General features: G+C 34.9%; 1 protein-coding gene across 4 annotated transcripts in view; it reads right to left on the bottom strand.

Annotated features, from left to right (window-relative positions):
• Window positions 1-1,057: 1,057 nt before the first annotated feature.
• RRAS2 (RAS related 2) overlaps window positions 1,058-19,198 on the bottom strand; it is a 104,467-nt gene continuing 86,326 nt past the window's right edge. For all 4 annotated transcript variants that reach the window (XM_074230223.1, XM_074230224.1, XM_074230226.1 and 1 more), the window contains exons 5-6: window positions 3,837-3,955; window positions 1,058-2,482 (exon numbers count right to left, since the gene is read on the bottom strand). In XM_074230223.1, the coding sequence (XP_074086324.1) occupies window positions 2,395-2,482; window positions 3,837-3,955 (207 nt within the window). In that variant the 3' untranslated portion in view covers window positions 1,058-2,394. The remainder of the gene's footprint in view (window positions 2,483-3,836; window positions 3,956-19,198) is intronic.

Here is a 19,198-nt window from a genome sequence, read left to right as displayed (position 1 = left end):
TCTTTTGCTAGCACCTATCTAAAGCAAGAGATTTCTTTCTAAATTGCTGAGTGTGATGACCTATTTATGATTATTTGGTCATGTCAATTTATGAAATAGATAAAAACCTACCCACAAGGCATTTAAAGGTAGAATGTTGGTTAGATGAATAGAAACACAAGAACATATGGATAGGCAATGATCTGAGTCATTAGAGGTTACCTATATCACTCAGAGCACAGATTCAGCAAAGTCTTGAAGTGAGCATGGTCAATGAAAAAGTGGGCAGGAAAACTAGTGTAAAAGGATTTCATCAGAGAACCTTTTGTCCAAAGCAAGAACTAGCCATTAGTTACACTCCATTAGTATCTATACATTAAGTAACTTAAAGGCAGATATATAGAGTGGATGGAATTCCTGAACAAAATTTACAAGAAGACATGTATAAGTTTCACAGGATTGGGTGGAGATATGTACCACTGGAGGAAGTATTCCCTTCAACAAGGTCACAGCTCCATGTTAGTCTTTTATGTGGCTACTAGAAAACAAAACTAATCTTTAAAAAAGAACCATTTTTGACCTAAAAAAAAAAAGAAAAGAAAAGCAGCTGTTTTCTGCACAGTTCACAATACTGAAAAAATGTCATTGCCAACCTAAGCTGTCCTAAGAACCTTTCATATCTGGCAATTGATAAATGCCTATGACAGAACAATTTTTTTTAAAATAGCACTTTTTGGAAATCAAGAAGAGAAAGTCTTTGCTTCTTTTAATATGTGGCTACAATTCAGTAAATTAATTTGGGATGACGATTGCATCATTCTCTACACCCACCCTCCTTCCCAACCTCAAAAGAATATGGGCAGCACAGCAGTCTCCTTGTCATTGTCAGTCTCTTTAATTCTAGCACCCAAAGCTCTACAAGGGCATATACTTTATCAACTTCGTGGGGCTGTTGTACACATTTGGTAGAGTGGTGATTGTGCAATACCACTTAGCATCTCAAAATCAGGGAGCATAGTCTTGAATTGTTTAAACACAATTCACAAAACTTTAAAAAAAAATCAGAAGCCATCCACAGTTAAACAAATAGTCAGCTTGTACAGTTTAATACTTCATGTAAATGGTCAGTCTCCAGTAAGGGCTACCGAATTTTGAGATCCACATCTTGGGAGTTGTACCTGTGATAGTATCTTGGGCAGGGATGTGACTGGCCAAAAGTGGGCCCTACAAAAGCCCAGAAAAATAAAGAGAAGTTTTACCACAGTTTCTGCAGCTTCCACATTTGCTTTTGTGTGTCAGTTAGAAGTGAACTGTGAGAATTAAATACTCATCTTTACATATACACAAGTTATGCTGTGAAAGCATATTGGCTTACAAACATATAAAAATACTTGTTAACTAGTTCGATAAGAAAATAATGTATAAAAGTATATAGCAAAAACATTAATCATCTCTGACCCTGGAAAGATCAATTCCATTTTTTTATATTACATCAAAACAAAAACAACTACAGTTTGTTTTCTTGAACCCCTTATCCAGAAATGCTCAAAAAGGAAGATAGACACAAATGATTGTTTGACGACCCCTTCCCCTCAAATAAATGGCTGAGAAAGATCCCTAAGAACTGAAATGCTTGCATCCAGAGTGAGCCCAGGTATTTGGCCACAGAGAATACCACCATCATCAGCCTTACAGCACAAAAATGGCAGCAGTAGTAAGATCCCTATAGCTGTTCTGGACACATTAAAAAAAATACAGTAGATGGTAGAGTGCTTCTGGACACTGGAAACCAGAAGATACAGTGATCTAAGAGGCCTAAAACACCTCATTTTGATAATTCATTTCAGTGGGTTTAAGGCTAACTGAAGTTGAAATCAAATTTTATTCTCTTGGGCAAAAAAGCTAATTCACATTTTCTCCCAAAACAAAACAAAAACCCACAACAAAAACTCCCTAGGTTTTGATTTAGGATGACAGTAGGCAATGTGATCTCAGAAGTTAAAAATTAATCATTTTGCATACAATGATTTCAGTTTGGAAAACAACTGGGGACTCAAGGGTGATTCATCCCCACTATGAGTGTAAGCCCTTAAATAATTGTGTTAATTGTGTGTATGTGTGTCTATGTGTATACACACATATAGATATCTAGCTTAAAAAGAGTAATTGGATGGTCTTAGAGAAGCAGCCTTAGTGTTTTCATTAAGTCTGTCCTGACATGACCAAAAAATCAGCATCATCACCATCACCACCAGCTCCAGGCCAGGATTCTTGAACTAAGGCTAACATGGTGGCCATTTCAAGGACATGCTTGCATAAGGCTAAAGAGGTACCCAACAGGATGTAAACTGGAGGGAAGAAAGGAGCAGATGAGGGCTTTTTTCTGGCAGTCGGCAGCTAAAATTCAGGGGATTCTTAAAAAATGACACAATGGCAGCCTTTCTTGTCTTTCTCTTTCCTTGCTGGTTCTGGGGAAGGAGGACATTCTTGCTCTTGAAATTTCCTATAAAATAAAACAAGTTTTTTTTTTTTAAATTGAGGATTTTTCAAATATGTGATATTTTAGCATAAATGAAAAAGCAGGGGGAAAAAAGGGACTTTTTATACATTGGACACCAGAAACTTTGAGCCTGGTGAACCAAAGAAACATAACAAACGTAGAGAACAGGAGACCTAGTATAAATCTAGCTTAAGAGATTCTTAAAAAAAAAACTAACTCAGTCTGATCAATAAGATTCTGATCTTTATGCTTCTAATGAACCTCAAAGTGCTCAGTTTTGGAGGTGAAGGTAAGACTTAATACCCAGAAGGCAACATAGACCCAGGTATTCTAGTTAGGAAGCACAGCAAATATCATTTAGATCAACCTTCTGTGGCAGGTCTAGAAACAGTACCCAGGTCTTCTGTAACCTCTATGGATCATGAGATGATAGCACAATTAAAATGGTTGAAGGTCTTCTAACAAAATGATGAAAATTAACTTAGCAAAATTTATTAAATTTTTCCAAATATAAAGATTGACAGAGACCTCAGGTGTCTAGAGGAACTGAAAGTTGAAATACAAAGTCATTCTCAAACTTTTAATACCTTTCCCATGACTCAAACAACCCAATTCCTTCAAAATTCTCAAAAATATTTATTTACAGATGCTCTTTTAATACGTCCTTTTTAAAAGAATGGAAATTTAACAGTTAGGAAAAAATACACTGATCACTGTTACCATTTCTCAAAGCCCTACAATCTTTACTAGTTCGATCTAGTACTTTCTGGGATGGTATATATAGAACTGATAATTGTATCAACTAGGTAATAGAGACACATTTCTTTACTCTCTGAACCACATAAAGATCAAGTACATTAGATCCAGAAAGCAAAAATTTCTGTTGGATGATTTGCAATCATGGCCACCCAACAAATTTCCAGGGATTTAACTGCAACACACCTTGAGAATACCCTGGGAGGCAAGAGCTCTGGCTTCTAACTGGCTCATTTAATAATAAGCATCCTTGACCTAAGGGCCAATCATTTCCCCCTGTGGGACTTAAGTTTCTTCATCTATTAAAACATGACTAGAATAACATGATCTCAAGTTTGTTCCCAAGTCTGACATTCTATGTTTGTCTGGGCCATTCCCCCAAATCTAAAGCATATCCTGTATATAAGAAATATTAAAAATGGCAAATCTAAATTCTGCCAATAAGGAATATTTAAAGCTTAGCAAAAGGATGCTGTGCACAAACTAATTTTGCTTTCTTTAGGTAAGAAATATAAAAGAAACTTTTCAACTTACAAGACTTTAAAATAGAAATATGAATCCTACAGGAAAGCCCTTGTGAGAGTGCATGCACTTTACTCACCTGATAACCCGGACAAGTTCATGGAAAGCTTGGTCTACATTCATTCTAATTTTTGCAGATGCCTCCATGTATGTCACCTTGAGTTGTCGTGCAAGTTGCTGCCCTTCTTCTTGTGTTACCTGAAATGAGGAGTGATCTTGAGAAAAAGTTCAGACTTTCAGACTGGCTTTATTCCACTCCATAGACTGTGGTGCTGTTGGACACAAGTCAGAGTAGACAGCAACAGTCAGATCCATCTCTCAACTGGAAACCCATTTAGAATGAACTCCTGGGGAGGAATTGACCCATTTTTTATTACAAGAGGGAAGAAAAAGTGTAGGTGAGCTGATATTTTCACTAATAATGAGGCTACCATACCAATGTGAAATCATAAAATTTAAAGGTGGATTCAACTTTAGAAGCAACCTAACCTAATCTAACCCTCTTATTTTATAGATAAGGATAATGAAGCCTATATAAGGATAAGATTCAGGTTAGCAACCAGTTAAGAACCAGGAAATGTGTAGATAATCATAGGATCATAGATTTAGAAGAACCTCAAAAGACATCTAGTTCATTCTTATTATAAAGATGAAGAAATTAGGATAATAAATGACAGGCAGGATTTTAATATAGCACCCCCAGGTTTTAAGCATGTCTTGCCTCAAAATATGACTTAAAAAAACTAACAAAAAACCCTATGTGTCTCAACTACACACTAATATGACATGGAAGGAAGAAGACATTAGCATATTTTCACTCAACTTTATTTTGGTCCATCTCCAGGGCAAAGAATGTCAAGCCTCCAAGGATCATATTGTCTGGCTTTTGTGGTTTTATTCCTTTGTCTTTTAACTTGAGTGAAAGATGGAGAAAAGGAAAATAGAAGAAAGTTCAAACCTGAACTTTCTTGTAGAGAAGGGAAAAAATGCAACTGCTTCTAACCCACAGTTGACAATGTACCTATTAATACACAAGGACAAAAGTTTATCAGTAGCTGTTTCAATCATGCAATTAGGAGGAACACCCTAATGGATCTTTCCCTTGAACACATACTTATTTCTTGTTGGTGTGGCTAAGCCTCAAGAGTATCACCACTTATAACATACACATACTCAGTTAAATTAAGAAACATCGTACCTTTTAAGTATTAAGAGGGGAAGTGGCGGGGGGGGCTGTGAAGGAAGGGAAGGAAGAAGAGGCAAAGGGAAGGGGGAAAGAAAGAGGAGGGTAGAATATTAAGGGGCTAAACACACTGAAGGAAGTGATATTCAGAAGCTAAATACTGGGAAATAGGGATAAGGTGAAAAAAAGGGGAAAATAGCATGGAGGGCAATAAAGAGTTAGTAATTGTAACTTTGAATATGTATAGAATGAACTCTCCTATAAAATGTGAGCGAATAGCAGAGTGGATTAAAAACCAGACTCCTACAATATGCTGCTTACAAGAAACTAATTTGAAGCAAAGAGATTCATACAGAGTAAAAGTAAAAAGTTGAAGCAGAATATATTATGCTTCAGCTGAAATGAAAAAGGCAAGGGTAGCAATTCTTATTTCAGACAAAGCAGCTGCAAAAATATATCACACATTAAAAGAGATAAGGAAGGAAATTATATTCTTCTAAAAGGTACCATAGACGATGAAGCAATTTCAATATGAAATATGTATTCACCAAGTGGTATAGCATTCAAATTCTTAAAAGAGAAGTTGAATGAATTACAAGAAGACATAGATAGCAAATCTCTACTGGTAGGAGACCTCAACTTCCCTCCCTCAGAATTAGATAAATATAACCATAAAATAAACAAGAAGAAGTTAAGGAGGTAAATAGAATGATAGAAAACCTAGACATGATAGATATTTGGAGAAAAATGAACTGGGGACAGAAAGGAATATCCCTTTTTTCCCTAGTACATGGCACCTACACAAAAACTGACCATATACTGGGGCATAAAAACCTCATGTTCAAATGCAGAAAGGCAGAAATAGTGAATACTTCCATTTCAGACCATAATGCAAGAGAAATCACATGAAATAATGGGTCATGGAAAGATAGATGTAAAACTAATGGAAACTAAATAACCTCATTTTATAGAATGAGTAGATCAAACAACAAATTATAGAAAAATTAATGATTTCATCCTAGACAACAATAATGAGACAATATACCAAAACTTATGGGATACAGCTAAAGCAGTCATTAGGGGATATATCTCTAAATGCTTACATGAATAAAATAGAGAAAGAGGAGATCTGGGCATGCAACTAAAAAATTGGAGAAAGAACAAATTAAAAACCCTCAATTAAATACCAAATTAGAAATTCAAACAATTAAAGGAGAAATTAATAAAAATCAAAAACAAGAAAACTATTGAACTAATAAATAAAACCAAGAGTTGGTTTTATGAAAAAAAAAAAGAAAACCAAATTACTAATATCAAAAATGAAAAAGGTGAACCACCAATGAGGAGGAAATTAAAGTAATAATACAGAATTATTTTGCCCAATTGTGTGCCAACAAATTTGGTAATCTAAGTGAAATGGATGAATATTTACAAAAACATAAGTTGCTGAGGTTAAATGAAGAGGAAATTAAATACCTAAATAACCTTATCTCAGAAAAATAAATTCAACAACCCATCAATGAACTCCCTAAGAAAAACCTCCAGGCCCAGATGGATTCACAAGTGAATTCTATGAAACATTTAAGGAATAATTGGTTCTACATAAACTCTTTGGAAAAATAGGTGAAGAGGGAACTCTGCCTAACTCCTTTTATGACACCAATATGGTGCTGATACTCAAACCAGAGAAAGAAAATTATAGACTAATTTCCCTAATGAATATGGATGCAAAAATCTTAAATAAAATCTTAGGAATGAAATTACAGCAAGTTATCACTAGGATAATACACTATGGCCAAAAAAGGATTTAGTCCAGGAATGCAGGGTTGGTTCAATATTAGGAAAATTGTTAATAGAACTGACTCTATCAATAACAAACCCAACAGAAATCATGATTGTATCATTAGATGCTAAAAAAGCCTTTGACAAAATATAGCACCCATTCCTACTAAAAATACTAGAGAGTATAGAAATAAATGGATTGTTCCTCCTAATGATAAGTAGTATCTATCTGAAACCATCAACAAGCCTTATGTGCAATGGGGATAAGCTAGAAGCATTCCCAATAAGATCAGGGGTGAAACAAGGATGCCCATTAGCACCACCACTATTTAATATTGTATTAGAAACATTAGCTTCAGCACTAAGAGAAGAAAAAGAAATTAAAGGAATTAGAATTGGGAAGGAAGAAACAAAACTCACTCTTTGCAGATGACAAGATGGTATGTACCTAGAGAACCTTAAAAAAATCATCTAAAAACTACTGGAAACAATTCGCAACTTTAGCAAAGTCACAGGATATAAAATAAACCTACATAAATCCTCAACATTTCTATATATTACTAGTAAGATACATCAAAGAGCTAGGAAGAGAAATTCCACTTAAAATAACTTCAGACAACATAAAATACATGGGAGTCTACCTGCCAAGGCAGACTCAGAAACTACACAAACAACTACAAAACACTTTTTCACTCAAACAAAATCAGATTTAAATAACCGGACAAGTATCAACTGCTCATGGATAGACTAAGCTAATATAATAAAAGTGACAATTCTACCTAAATTGAATTACTTATTTAGTGTCATACCAATCAAACTTCCAAAAAATTACTTTAATGAGCTAGAAAAAATTGTAACTAAATTCATATGGAGAAACAAAAAGTCAAGAATATCAAGGGATTTAAAGAAAAAAGTGAAAAAAGAAAGTAGCATGGGCTTACCAGATTTAACATTATATTATAAAGCATCAATCATCAAAATTGTCTGATACTGGCTAAGAAATAAGAGTGATGGATCAGTGGAATAGACCAGGTACAAAAGAGACAGGAGGAAATGATTATAGTAATTGGCTTTTTGATAAACCCAAAAGAGTCCAGCTTCTGGGATAGGACTCACTTCAATAAAAACTGCTGGAAAGGGGAAGCTAGGCGGCATAGTGGATAGAGCACCGGTTGTGGAGTCAGGAGGACCTGAGTTCAAATTCGGCCTCAGACACTTAGTTGTGTGACCTTGGGCAAGTCACTTAACCCCATTGCCTTACCCTACCCTCAAAAAAAAACCTGCTGGGAAAACTGGAAGATAGTATGGCAGAAACTTGGATTAGACCAATATCTCATACCCTATACCAAGATAAGATCAAAATAGGTACAGGATTTAGACATAAAAATAAATATTGTAAGCAAACTTTGACAACAAAGAATAATAGTTTACCTGTCAGATCTATGGAAAGGGGATCAGTTTATGACCAAGGAAGACATAGAGAACATCATAAAAAACAAACTGGATAATTTTGATTACATTAAATTAAATTAAAAAGCTCCCCATTATAACCAAGATCAAAAAAATTGTAGTAAATTGGGAAACAATTTTTACAACTAGTGTTTCTGACAAAGGACTCATTTCTAAAATCTATAGAGAACTGAGTCAAATTTATAAAAAAAAAAAGCAAGCCATTCCCCAATTGACAAATGATCAAAGGATATACAATTTACAGATGAGGAAATCAAAGGAATCCAGTCATATGAAAAATTGGTCTAAATCATTACTTACTAGAGAAATACAAATTAAAGCATCTCTGGAGGTATCATCTCACACCTCTCAGACTGGCCAATATGACCAGAAAGGACAATGATCAATGTTACAAGGAAATCTGCATTGTTGGTGGAGCTGTGAACTCATCCAATCTTTCTGGAGAGCAATTTGGAATTATACTCAAAGGGCAATAAAAATGTACATACTGTTTGATACTGGGTCTGTACCCTGAAGAGATCATGAAAAAAAGGATAAAAACATCACTTGTAAAAAAAATATTCATAGCAGCTCTGTGGTATGTCCATCAATTAGGGAATGTGGTGCGTCCATCTGTTTGTGTTATGTTCATCAATTAGGGAAAGGCTAAACAATTGTGGTATATGTACATTATGAATACTATTGTTCTATTAGAAATCAGGAGGGATGGGATTTCAGAAAAGCCTGGAAAGACTTGCATGAATTGATGCTGAGCAAGATGAGCAAAATATTTACATTAAAAAAGAGTATCACTGCTTAGCTAATCTGTTCTAGCCAGATTCAGCTGAAGTTAATGATGAAATATGGTGAGCCAAGTTTGTACCAAGCACAACCTGGATCAGAAAATGTCAAACTGCATGATGAAATATTTAACTGATTGGATAGAATGTTTCAAGGTTTCTGGATGTACCTGAGAATCACATATATATTTAAACCTTAAATTAGAATTTTGTTTGTTAGAGGCAGATGGAATATTTTCTATTAAGAAACAAAATAATTATTTACCTAGAAAGTAATTTGAAATTACATAAAGAAAATGACTTGAAAGAGTGATACCTTCTGGCCCAGAGATCTCACTTAGGGTATATAAATGATAACAAAAAAAGGTCAAATAAAACCAAAATACTTATGCCAACACTTTTTTGTAATAGTAAAGAATTTTTAATGAAGCTGATGCCCATCCACTAGAGAATGGTTAAGCAAGTCATGGTACATGAATGTAACAGAATATTACTATGCCATTAGAATTAATATTAATATTATGAACACACACACAAAAAAAACTTAAATGTACTGGTGCAGAATGGGGTAAGCAGATACCAGGAAAATGGCATATTGCAATGACTACAATAATGTAACTAGAAAGAGCAATCACAACACTGAAACTGAATGCAAAATTAGAGACCAAGTCTGGATCCAAACCATCACACTCATTTCTTTTTTTGCAAAAGTAGGAGACAACAGATATGTGCATAGATTAGCTTCACTGAATGAGTACCCCCTTCTTTTTTATTCCTTAATTATACAAGGTGTCCCAAAAGTCTTAGTGCAGTTTTAAGGGGTTTTTTAAACTTTATAAATATAAGTACTACAAATTTAGGGGAAAAAACTCCACTGTAATTTTAATTATTTCAAATTATTTTGCATATATATATATATATATATATATATAGTTTTCATAATTTTGAGTTACAAAATTTTAATTTTAATAAAACAGGGCTCCTTTACCAGCATTCACTGCATATGCAAAGGTCTTTGGATGACATTTTCTGAAACCTACTGGTTAGTAGTTATTAATAAAGGACCTTGGGTGTCCACTTCAGTCACTTGATCTATTTTCATTAGACTTTTCTTGTGGGGTTACATCAAAATCTCTCTTTGGAATGAAGATTAGGATTAAAAATGCAAGGTTAGGATTACCAATAATAGTTTTTGTTTAAAGTTTGACTACAGTGATATATAAATATATATATATGTATGTATGTATATATATAGCAGAAAGTAGTTACATGTTAAATTTTTAATAATTTGATAATAATAACTTCAATAATTAGCCTTTCAAATGTTTCGCATAAGATTCAATGTTTGTTTATCTTTAGTTATTTAGAATTTAAAATCACACTGAAACTTTTAGAACACTATATAAAGGAAGGCTCTCTGGAAAAGGGAACAGGAAGAATACATTGAGAATTTAAGAAATATGAAATATATATATATACTATTGGAAAAAATAAATTTTCAAAGACTTAAGAACTGTTATCAGTGTAATGATCAACCACAACTTGAGAAGACAGAGAATTTTCCCCAGTTCCTGGCAGAGATTGAGAGAATGAAATGCCAAAGGAGACCTAAGTTTCAGACACAGATAACATGTGGCTTCTGCTCTTGTGTCTTAAGAGTTTTGTTTCTCTTCTTCTCAAGAGGGAAAGGTATTCAAGGAAGAAAGACAACAAGAGATGATAGTGCCAAAAAGAAAACAAGGAAAAGAGGCCATGGAAGCATTTAACAGAAAATGCACATGAGAAAAATGAATAGAAGAAAAGAGGGATGAGGGACAGCTTTGAAAGAACATATTGAATTCATTATATACATTTTTTTTATAAAAGTAAGCTAAATGGAATATATTTCAATAATTATTTAAGAGTTAACTTTTTCTGCTCTCCTCTATGTGGAAACATTTTTTGGTTGTTGTTAAGTAAATTTTTTTAAACAATAAAAACAAAAGTTTTAAATTAAATAGGATGATGAAATCTTCAAAAGTCTTCAAAAGAAAAGGAAAAAACATAATGAAATTTAATCTAGATCAAGGACTCAAAGAAACTTTAAAAATGATCTAATTCAATCTTTTCCTTTTGTGTTTGAGGAAACTGAGAATCGGAGAAGGTGATATGCTTAAAGTTATATAGATGTTAAATGACAGATTTAGATTTTGCCACTGGTCTTAAGAGTTAAAAGACTGGAGCTCAAATTTCAGCTCTGACACTTAGTAGACATGTGATCCTGGGGAAGTCACCTATCTTTTCTGAGACCTAATTTTCTCATATGGAAAATAGGACACTCATAGTTCTTCACACATCTCAGATTCTCTTTCAGCATTAGGGATCTCTGAAGTTAGTTGCTATAAGAGATATCTTATGGACCTCTATAGTTAAAAGATTTACATCTATACATATTATCTTGCTTTGATGGCTACTCCCTCCACTGATACAGATCCTAACCCTTCCATAAGCTTCTTACTCACTGTAATTCTTGTTTGTGTATTTCCACAAAAATTTAGTAGACTTTACATATGCTATCCCTCCCTCCCCTTACATGACTTCCTCTCCACTCTTTCTACTCATACATATCCTCAGTAATGTCTTTTATGGCACTTTTTTTTTGGTTTTGCATGAGCAAAACGTTCTATAGACTGTTTACACCTAACTATGCTTCCTTCCATCATTCTTTGGGTTATTTGTCAAGTTTAACTATGAACTTTTGATGTTTGCACAACTGATAGGAAAATTACCTCAATGAGAATACTAATACTAAAGACACTAAAGAGGCATTTTCTAATGCCAGGAAGTTTGGCATCATTGAAAGCGCTGTATGGTTTTTTCCTCCTCCTCCATTCTGGGCCCAGCTCATTCATTATGCATCTGTAAAACTTATCCAAGATACACATATGGAAAGACTAATTCAATAGGCTGCCATCCAAGAGCAGAGCATCATCTGGGCAATATGCATTTTTTATTCACTTTGCTTTTCCACTGTAAATGATTAAACTAATCTCTTTCATATTACTGCAAATTGCTGAAGGAAGCTTTGTGATGCTTCAGGGTTTGATGAAATAACTATTACAACACTTGCATATAAGAGAATTTGGAGAACTACAGCATCAATAGAAAATCTTCATCTAGGATTTAAACAGGATACCTAAGAGGCATAGTGGGGAAAAAAGGTGTGACTCTGGAGCTAGAGGTACTAGATTCAAATTTCACCTCTAGACAAATTACTTGACTTTCTTAGGCCTCATTGTCCATATTGAAACCTTAAGAGGTCTGGGATTACTTTCCTTGTTTTCACAAAGAATAGCCCCAATGTTCACAGAAACTACTAATATAATAATATATAGGAGCTAAGAAAATAGGTATGGGGTTGGTAATGTTTTCTTAGTTCTCATTTTGTTTATTTTCTGACTTGCTTCATTCTTTTGGATGCCTCCAAAAATTTTATGTAAATGCATATGAAGACTAATCATTTTTTCTGACTTCATCTTCATCACTTCAAAGGATATACTGAGGAGAGTGGCAGATCAAAATGCTGTCAAATATTATTGCTAAGAGTGGACCACTATTAAGGACACTGGTAAACTAGTTCCATTTTGCATGTTTGCTGTGCTCCTTTTTGATTTTTAATCTATAAATGCTGTTAGGATCACCTAGCTTACATTTATATTACTTTCCTAGTAACAACCACCTAAAGTGACAGTATCAGTAGTACTGTTAACAATTTACAAAAAGCATCTAAGTGTCAGTTAGCCTTTGAATCCAATCTCTACCCATTTTGTTTCAAATGTTTTCTATGACACTGTATTGCTTCATTTGGTGATTTCATGCAAGTTGATCCATTTATATTGGGGGTTCATAATCTTTTCTTGCTTTATCTCTCCTTTGACAGACTGGTGAAGCCTTTGGACATCTTCTCATAAAATTACAAAGGAATTCAATTAAATTGAAATATAGTTGTCACAAATATTTTTTTAATTGCACAAGTTTGACTTCCAGTCAAGATGGTGGAGAGAAGACAGGCACAATTCTAAAATCTCCTGATCTTCCCCCATTTATGATATGAAACAAACCTCTTAACAAAAATCTGATCAACAAAACTGAGAAAGAAAAGCCAGGAGAAAGAACATCTACCTCAGGACTTATCTTCTGCAATCTTGGGTGAGTCCCAGCGCAGAGGGTGGACTCTGCCAAGAGCACAGGACCAGTGAGAGCCTGGGAGCCTGGGTTAGCAGAGGATTAGCCTGATTAGCAGTGGGGCTGGAGCCTGGGAGCCTGAGAACCTGACTGGCTTGATCAGCAGTGGGGCTAGGGGCTAGATCCAGGTCAACCTCAGGGGCTTGGGCCAACTAGGGAGCAGAGGCATTGGGGGTGGCACTGACCCTCAGGAGCTTCATGGCAAGGCTCAAGGGAGAGTTCCAGTGCAGGAGAGTTGCAGACATAGATCCCCAGGCTCCTCTGTTCAGGAGGAACTCAGAGTCCACACCTCCATTTCAACTGAAGCCTCTTCCCAGAACAAATACAATTACAGATTACCTCTGCCCCAGGCTAAGGACAGGAGCAGAACCACCTCAGCTGACAATAGGGAGAGTGACCACCTCACCCCAAGGTATAGCCCACCACTGATCAAAGACAAAAATATTTAACAGCTTCAATCACTAACTCTAGGTAAAGGGAGAGGGTCTCAATCAAGGTCACAAACACTCCAGAGAAAGCAACCAGCCTCTCCTACTGTCCAGTTGGAGATATTACACTCAGTGAGAAAAGCCTCTAGGGATCCCAACACCAAACCTCTGTGAACCAGTCCCTCCCAAACTCAAGGTCTTAGTAAAATGAAGAAAGGCCAGTGGAAAGGAGGAGCCACAGAAAAATTCTTGGAAGGAAAAGATTTTAAATAAGAGAGACCTAGAACCTCTGAGGAGAATATAATCTGGTCTCCAGAACAGAAAGACCTCCTTGAAGAAATAAGGAAGGAGTTTAAAAATCAATTGGAAAATTTAGGAAAAGAAACCCAAGAGAAGATTAACACCTTGCAACAAGAAAACAAATCTTTGGAAAATAAAATTGGACAAATACAAAATGAGAACAATTTTCTCAGAACCTCAATTGGGAAAATGCAAAAAGAAATTAATTCTCTCAAAAAGCTCAATTGGTCAAATGGAAAACCCTTTCAAAAATAGAATTAGCCAACTGGAAAAGGAGTTGCAAAAGGTAAATGAAGAAAATTGTTCTCTAAAAAAAAGAATAGAGTCTGTAGAAACTAATGACTTCATGAGACAGCCAGAGCCTGTTAAACAAAACCAAAAAATAGAAAAAAATAGAAGAAAATGTAAAATACCTCATCAGCAAATCCATTGGCCTCAAGAATAGATTGGGAAGTAACAACCTAAGAATTATAGGTCTTCCTGAAAACACTGAAGAGGAAAAAAACCTAGACTTAATATTACAGGATTTAATGATGGAAAATTGCCCTGATATCATGAAACCAGAGGGCAAAATAGTTATTGGAAGAACACATCGATCCCCTCCTGAAAGAGATCCTAAAATGAAAATACCAAGGAATGTTGTAGCCAAATTCCAGAACTATCAGATAAAAGAGAAAATCCGGCAAGCAGTCAGAAGAAAACAATTTAAATACCAAGGAGTCACAGTAAGGATTATGCAGGACCTGGCTGCATCAACATTAAAAGGATCGAAGGGCCTGGATCAAGATATTCCAAAGAGCAAGGGACCTTGGAATGCAGCCAAGAATTCACTGTCCAGCAAATCTGAGCCTTCTCTTTCAGACGAAAAGATGGCCATTTAATGAAATGGAAGACTTCCAACAATTCATGATGAAAAAAGCCAGAGCCAAATAGAAAATTCGGACATCAAACAGGAGGTTCAAAAGACACATGAAAAGGTTAAAAGTGGGGGGGGGGGGGGTAAAGAAAAAAAACTGCTATCCAATAAGATGAAACTAGCTATATCCCAGCATGGGGAAAAGAGTCTCATAACTCTTAAGAATTGTAACTCTATCAGAGAGAATATACTTAGCCAAAAATGATGAATATACTTAGTTAGAAATGATGGACACTCATGACTTATCCATGAGACTGCTACGCAATGAGATGAAACTGGCTATATCCCTACTTGGGAGAAAGACTCTAATAACTCTCAAGAATTGTAACTCTATTAGAGAGAGTATACTTAGCCAGAATTGATGGATATTCAGGGTTTCCTATAACTCAGAATGATTTAAAACACTTCCTACTTAAAAGGGGGGACAGGAAGAAGATGGGAGGAGGGAGATTGAATAGGGTAAATCTCATTACATTAAGAGATACAAAAGACCTATGGTAATAGAGAGGAAGAAGGGAAGAGATGAGAAACACCTGAATCTTCCTCTCAACAGACTTGGTTTAAAGTTAACTTACACACACACTCAGTTAACTTAAAAAACATCTTACCTTTCAAATATTAAAAGGGGAAAGGGGGAGGGAGGATGGAGACAGATGGGGGGATTAACAAAAGGAAGGGAAAAGGGAAAAAAGGGAAAGGGGAATGAAAGGGGAGGGGTTGATACAGCAGGGCAAACACACTGAAGGGGGCGGTATTCAGAAGGAAAAATACAGAGGGAAGATAGCATGGAGGGCAATAAAGAGTAATTATAATTTTGAATATGAATGGGATGAACTCTCCCTTAAAATTTAAGTAAATAGCAGAGTGGATTAAAAACCAAAATCCTAAAATAGGCTGCTTACAAGAAACTTATTTGAAGCAGAGAGATACATATAGAGAGTAAAGGTAAAAGGTTGGAGCAAAATATATTTTGCTTCAGCTGAAGTGAAAAAAGTAGGGGTACCATATCCTTATCTCAGACAAAGCAGCTGCAAAAATAGTATTTAAAAGCAATAAAGAAGGAAACTATATCCTCCTAAAAGATGCCATAGACAATAAAGTGATTTCAATACTGAATATGTATGAACCCAATGGGATAGCATCCAAATTCTTAAGAGGAGAAGCTGAAAGAACTACAAGAAGACACTGACAGCTAATCTCTACTAGTGGGAGACCACAACCTCCCACTCTCAGATTTAGATAAATTAATCATAAAATAAACAAGAAAGAAGTTAAAGAAGAAAATAAACTGTTAGAAACTCTAGATATGATAGACTTATGAAAGAAATTGAATGGGGAATAGAAAAGAATATACCTTTTTCTCTGCAGTACATGGCACTTATGTAAAAATTGACCATGTACTAGGGCATAAAAACCTAATAATCAAATGCAGAAAGGCAGAAATAATACATCTTTCTCAGAACATAATGCAATAAAAATCATATGCAATATTGCGCCAGGGAGATACAGACCCAGAAATAATTGGAAACTGAATAACCTCATTTTAAAGGATGAGTGGATCAAACAACAAATTATAGAAAGAATTTATTATTTTATCCTAGATAATGACAATAATGAAACAACATACCAAAACCTATGGGATTCACTCAAAGCAGCTGTCAGGGGATATATTGTATCTTTAAATACTTACATGAATAAATTAGAGAAAGAGGAAATCAATGAACTAAATATGCAACTAAAATAATTAGAGAAAGAACAAATTAAAACCCCCCAATTAAATACAAATTAGGAATTCTAAAAATTAAAGGAGAAATTAATAAAATCAAAAGCAAGAAAACTATATAATTAATTAAAAAAACAATAAAATTGATAAATCTCTAGTCAATTTGATTTTTAAAAAAAGAAGCAAACCAAATTGCTAGTATCAAAAATGAAAAAGGTGAACTCACTACCAATGAGGAGGAAATTAAAGTAATAATTCAGAATATTTTGCCCAACTCTATGCCAATAAATTTGATAATCTAAGTGAAATGGATGAATATTTACAAAAATATAAGTTACCCAAGTTAAATGAAAAGTAGATTAAATACCTAAACAACCCTATCCCAGAAAAAGAAATTCAACAAGCCATTATTGAACTTCCTAAGCAAAAATCTCCAGAGCCTGATGGATTCACAAGTGAATTCTACCAAACATTTAAGGAACAATTGATTCCAATTCCACAGAAACTCTTTGGAAAAACAGGGGAAGATGGAACTCTGCCTAACGTTTTCTATGACACCAATATGGTACTGATACCTAAACCAGGAAGAGTCAAAAGAAAGAAAATTATAGAACTATCTCCCTGATAAATATAGATGCAAAAATCTTAAATAAAATCTTAGCAAAATGATTACAACAAGCTATCACTAGGATAATATAAGCAAGTAGGATTTATCCCAGGAATGCCAGGTTGGTTCAATATTAGGAAAACTGTTAGTTTTGTAGTAAATTGGGAAACAATCTTTACAACTAATGATTCTGACAAAGGACTCATTTCTAAAATATACGGAGAACTGCATCATATTTTTAAAAAAGCCATTCCCCAATTGACAAATGGTCAAAGGATATGCAAAGGCAACTTACAGATGAAGAGATCAAAGCAATCCACAGCCATATGAAAAATTGCTCTAAATCATTAATTATTAGAGAAATGCAAATCAAAGCTTCTCTGAGGTACCACCTCACACCTCTCAGACTAGCCAACATGACCAGAAAGGACAATGATCATTGTTGGAAGGGTTGTGGGAAATCTAGGACACTATTACACTGTTGGTGGAGCTGTGAACTCATCCAATCTTTCTGGAGAGAAATTTGGAAATACGCCCAAAAAGCAACAAAAACGAATATACCCTTTGATCCAGTAATACCACTACTGGGTCTATACCCTGAAGAGATGATGAAAAGGGGTAAAAACATCACTTGTACAAAAATACTCAATAGCATCCTTGTTTGTGGTGGCAAAGAATTGGAAATCAAGTAAATGTCCTTTAATTTAGCAAACTGTGGTATGTGTATGTCATGGAACACTATTGTTCTATTAGAAACAAGGAGGGATGGGAATTCAGGGAAGCCTGGAGGGCTTTGCATGAACTGATGCTGAGTGAGATGAGTAGAACCAGAAAAACACTGTACAGCCTATCAGCAACATGGGGGTGATGGCCAACCTTGATGGGCTTGCTTGCTTGTTTCATCAGTGTAACAACCAGGAACAATTTTGGACGATCTGCAATGGAGAATACCATCTGTATCCAGAAAAAGATCAGTGGAGTTTGAACAAATTTCAAGGACTATTCCCTTTAATTTAGAAAAAAAAAAGATATCTTATTGTCTGATCTTGTTATCTCTTATACTTTTTGTTTCTTCCTTAAGGATGTGATTTCTCGGGCGGCTAGGTGGTGTAGTGGATAAAGCATTAGCCTTGGAGTCAGGAGTACCTGGGTTCAAATCCAGTATCAGACATTTAATAATTAGCTGTGTGGCCTTGAGCAAGCCACTTAACCCCATTTGCCTTGCAAAAAAACAAAAAACAAAAAGGATGTGATTTCTCTCTCATCACACTCAATTTGGATCAATGTACAACATGGAAACAAAATAAAGACTGACAAGACTGCTTTCTATAGGGGGGGATGGGGCAGGGATGTAAGATCGGGAGAAAAATTGTAAAACTCAAAACTCAAATAAAATCTTTAAAAATTAAAAAAAAGCCCTTATATCTTATTCTCTGATCTTGCTATTTCTTATACTATGTTTCTTTCTTAAGGATATATGATTTCTCTCTCATCACATTCAATTTAGATCCATGTATACCATGGAAACAATGTAAAGACTGACAAATTGCTTTCTGTGGGGGGTGGGGCGAGAGGGAGGTAAGATTAGCAGAAAAACTGTAAAACTCAAAATAAATAAAATCTTTATAATTCAAAAAAAATTACACAAGTTCTCAGTCTGCAGATTGAGAATTCCTGCTTCATCTTCCTTATGAAGCCTAAGAAAAGGGGAGTTGGCCTGGTGTGTGGATACACAATGAAACCAACTTTTTCAATTCCTTTATTCTCCTCTCTCCGATTGGAAAGCCTGCCAACCATCTTTCTTATAAGAATCTTCTGGTTACAGCTATAGAAAGAGAATCACTATGCTAATAATCTTATTTCACATTTATTTACAAAGATTTCAATTGGATTTTCTCTATATGTAGTTCCATAAACTATAAGCCTAAAAAGAATCAACATACATACCCCCTAAAAAAATCAGAAAATAACTGTTTTTAACAAAATCTAAAGACCGATCCTGAAATTTATTCAATACTGCTATAGAGGG

This window comes from Macrotis lagotis, chromosome 3, assembly GCF_037893015.1.
Source record: "Macrotis lagotis isolate mMagLag1 chromosome 3, bilby.v1.9.chrom.fasta, whole genome shotgun sequence".
Lineage (NCBI taxonomy): Eukaryota > Metazoa > Chordata > Mammalia > Peramelemorphia > Peramelidae > Macrotis > Macrotis lagotis.
This window is presented reverse-complemented; position numbering and strand designations above follow the sequence as displayed.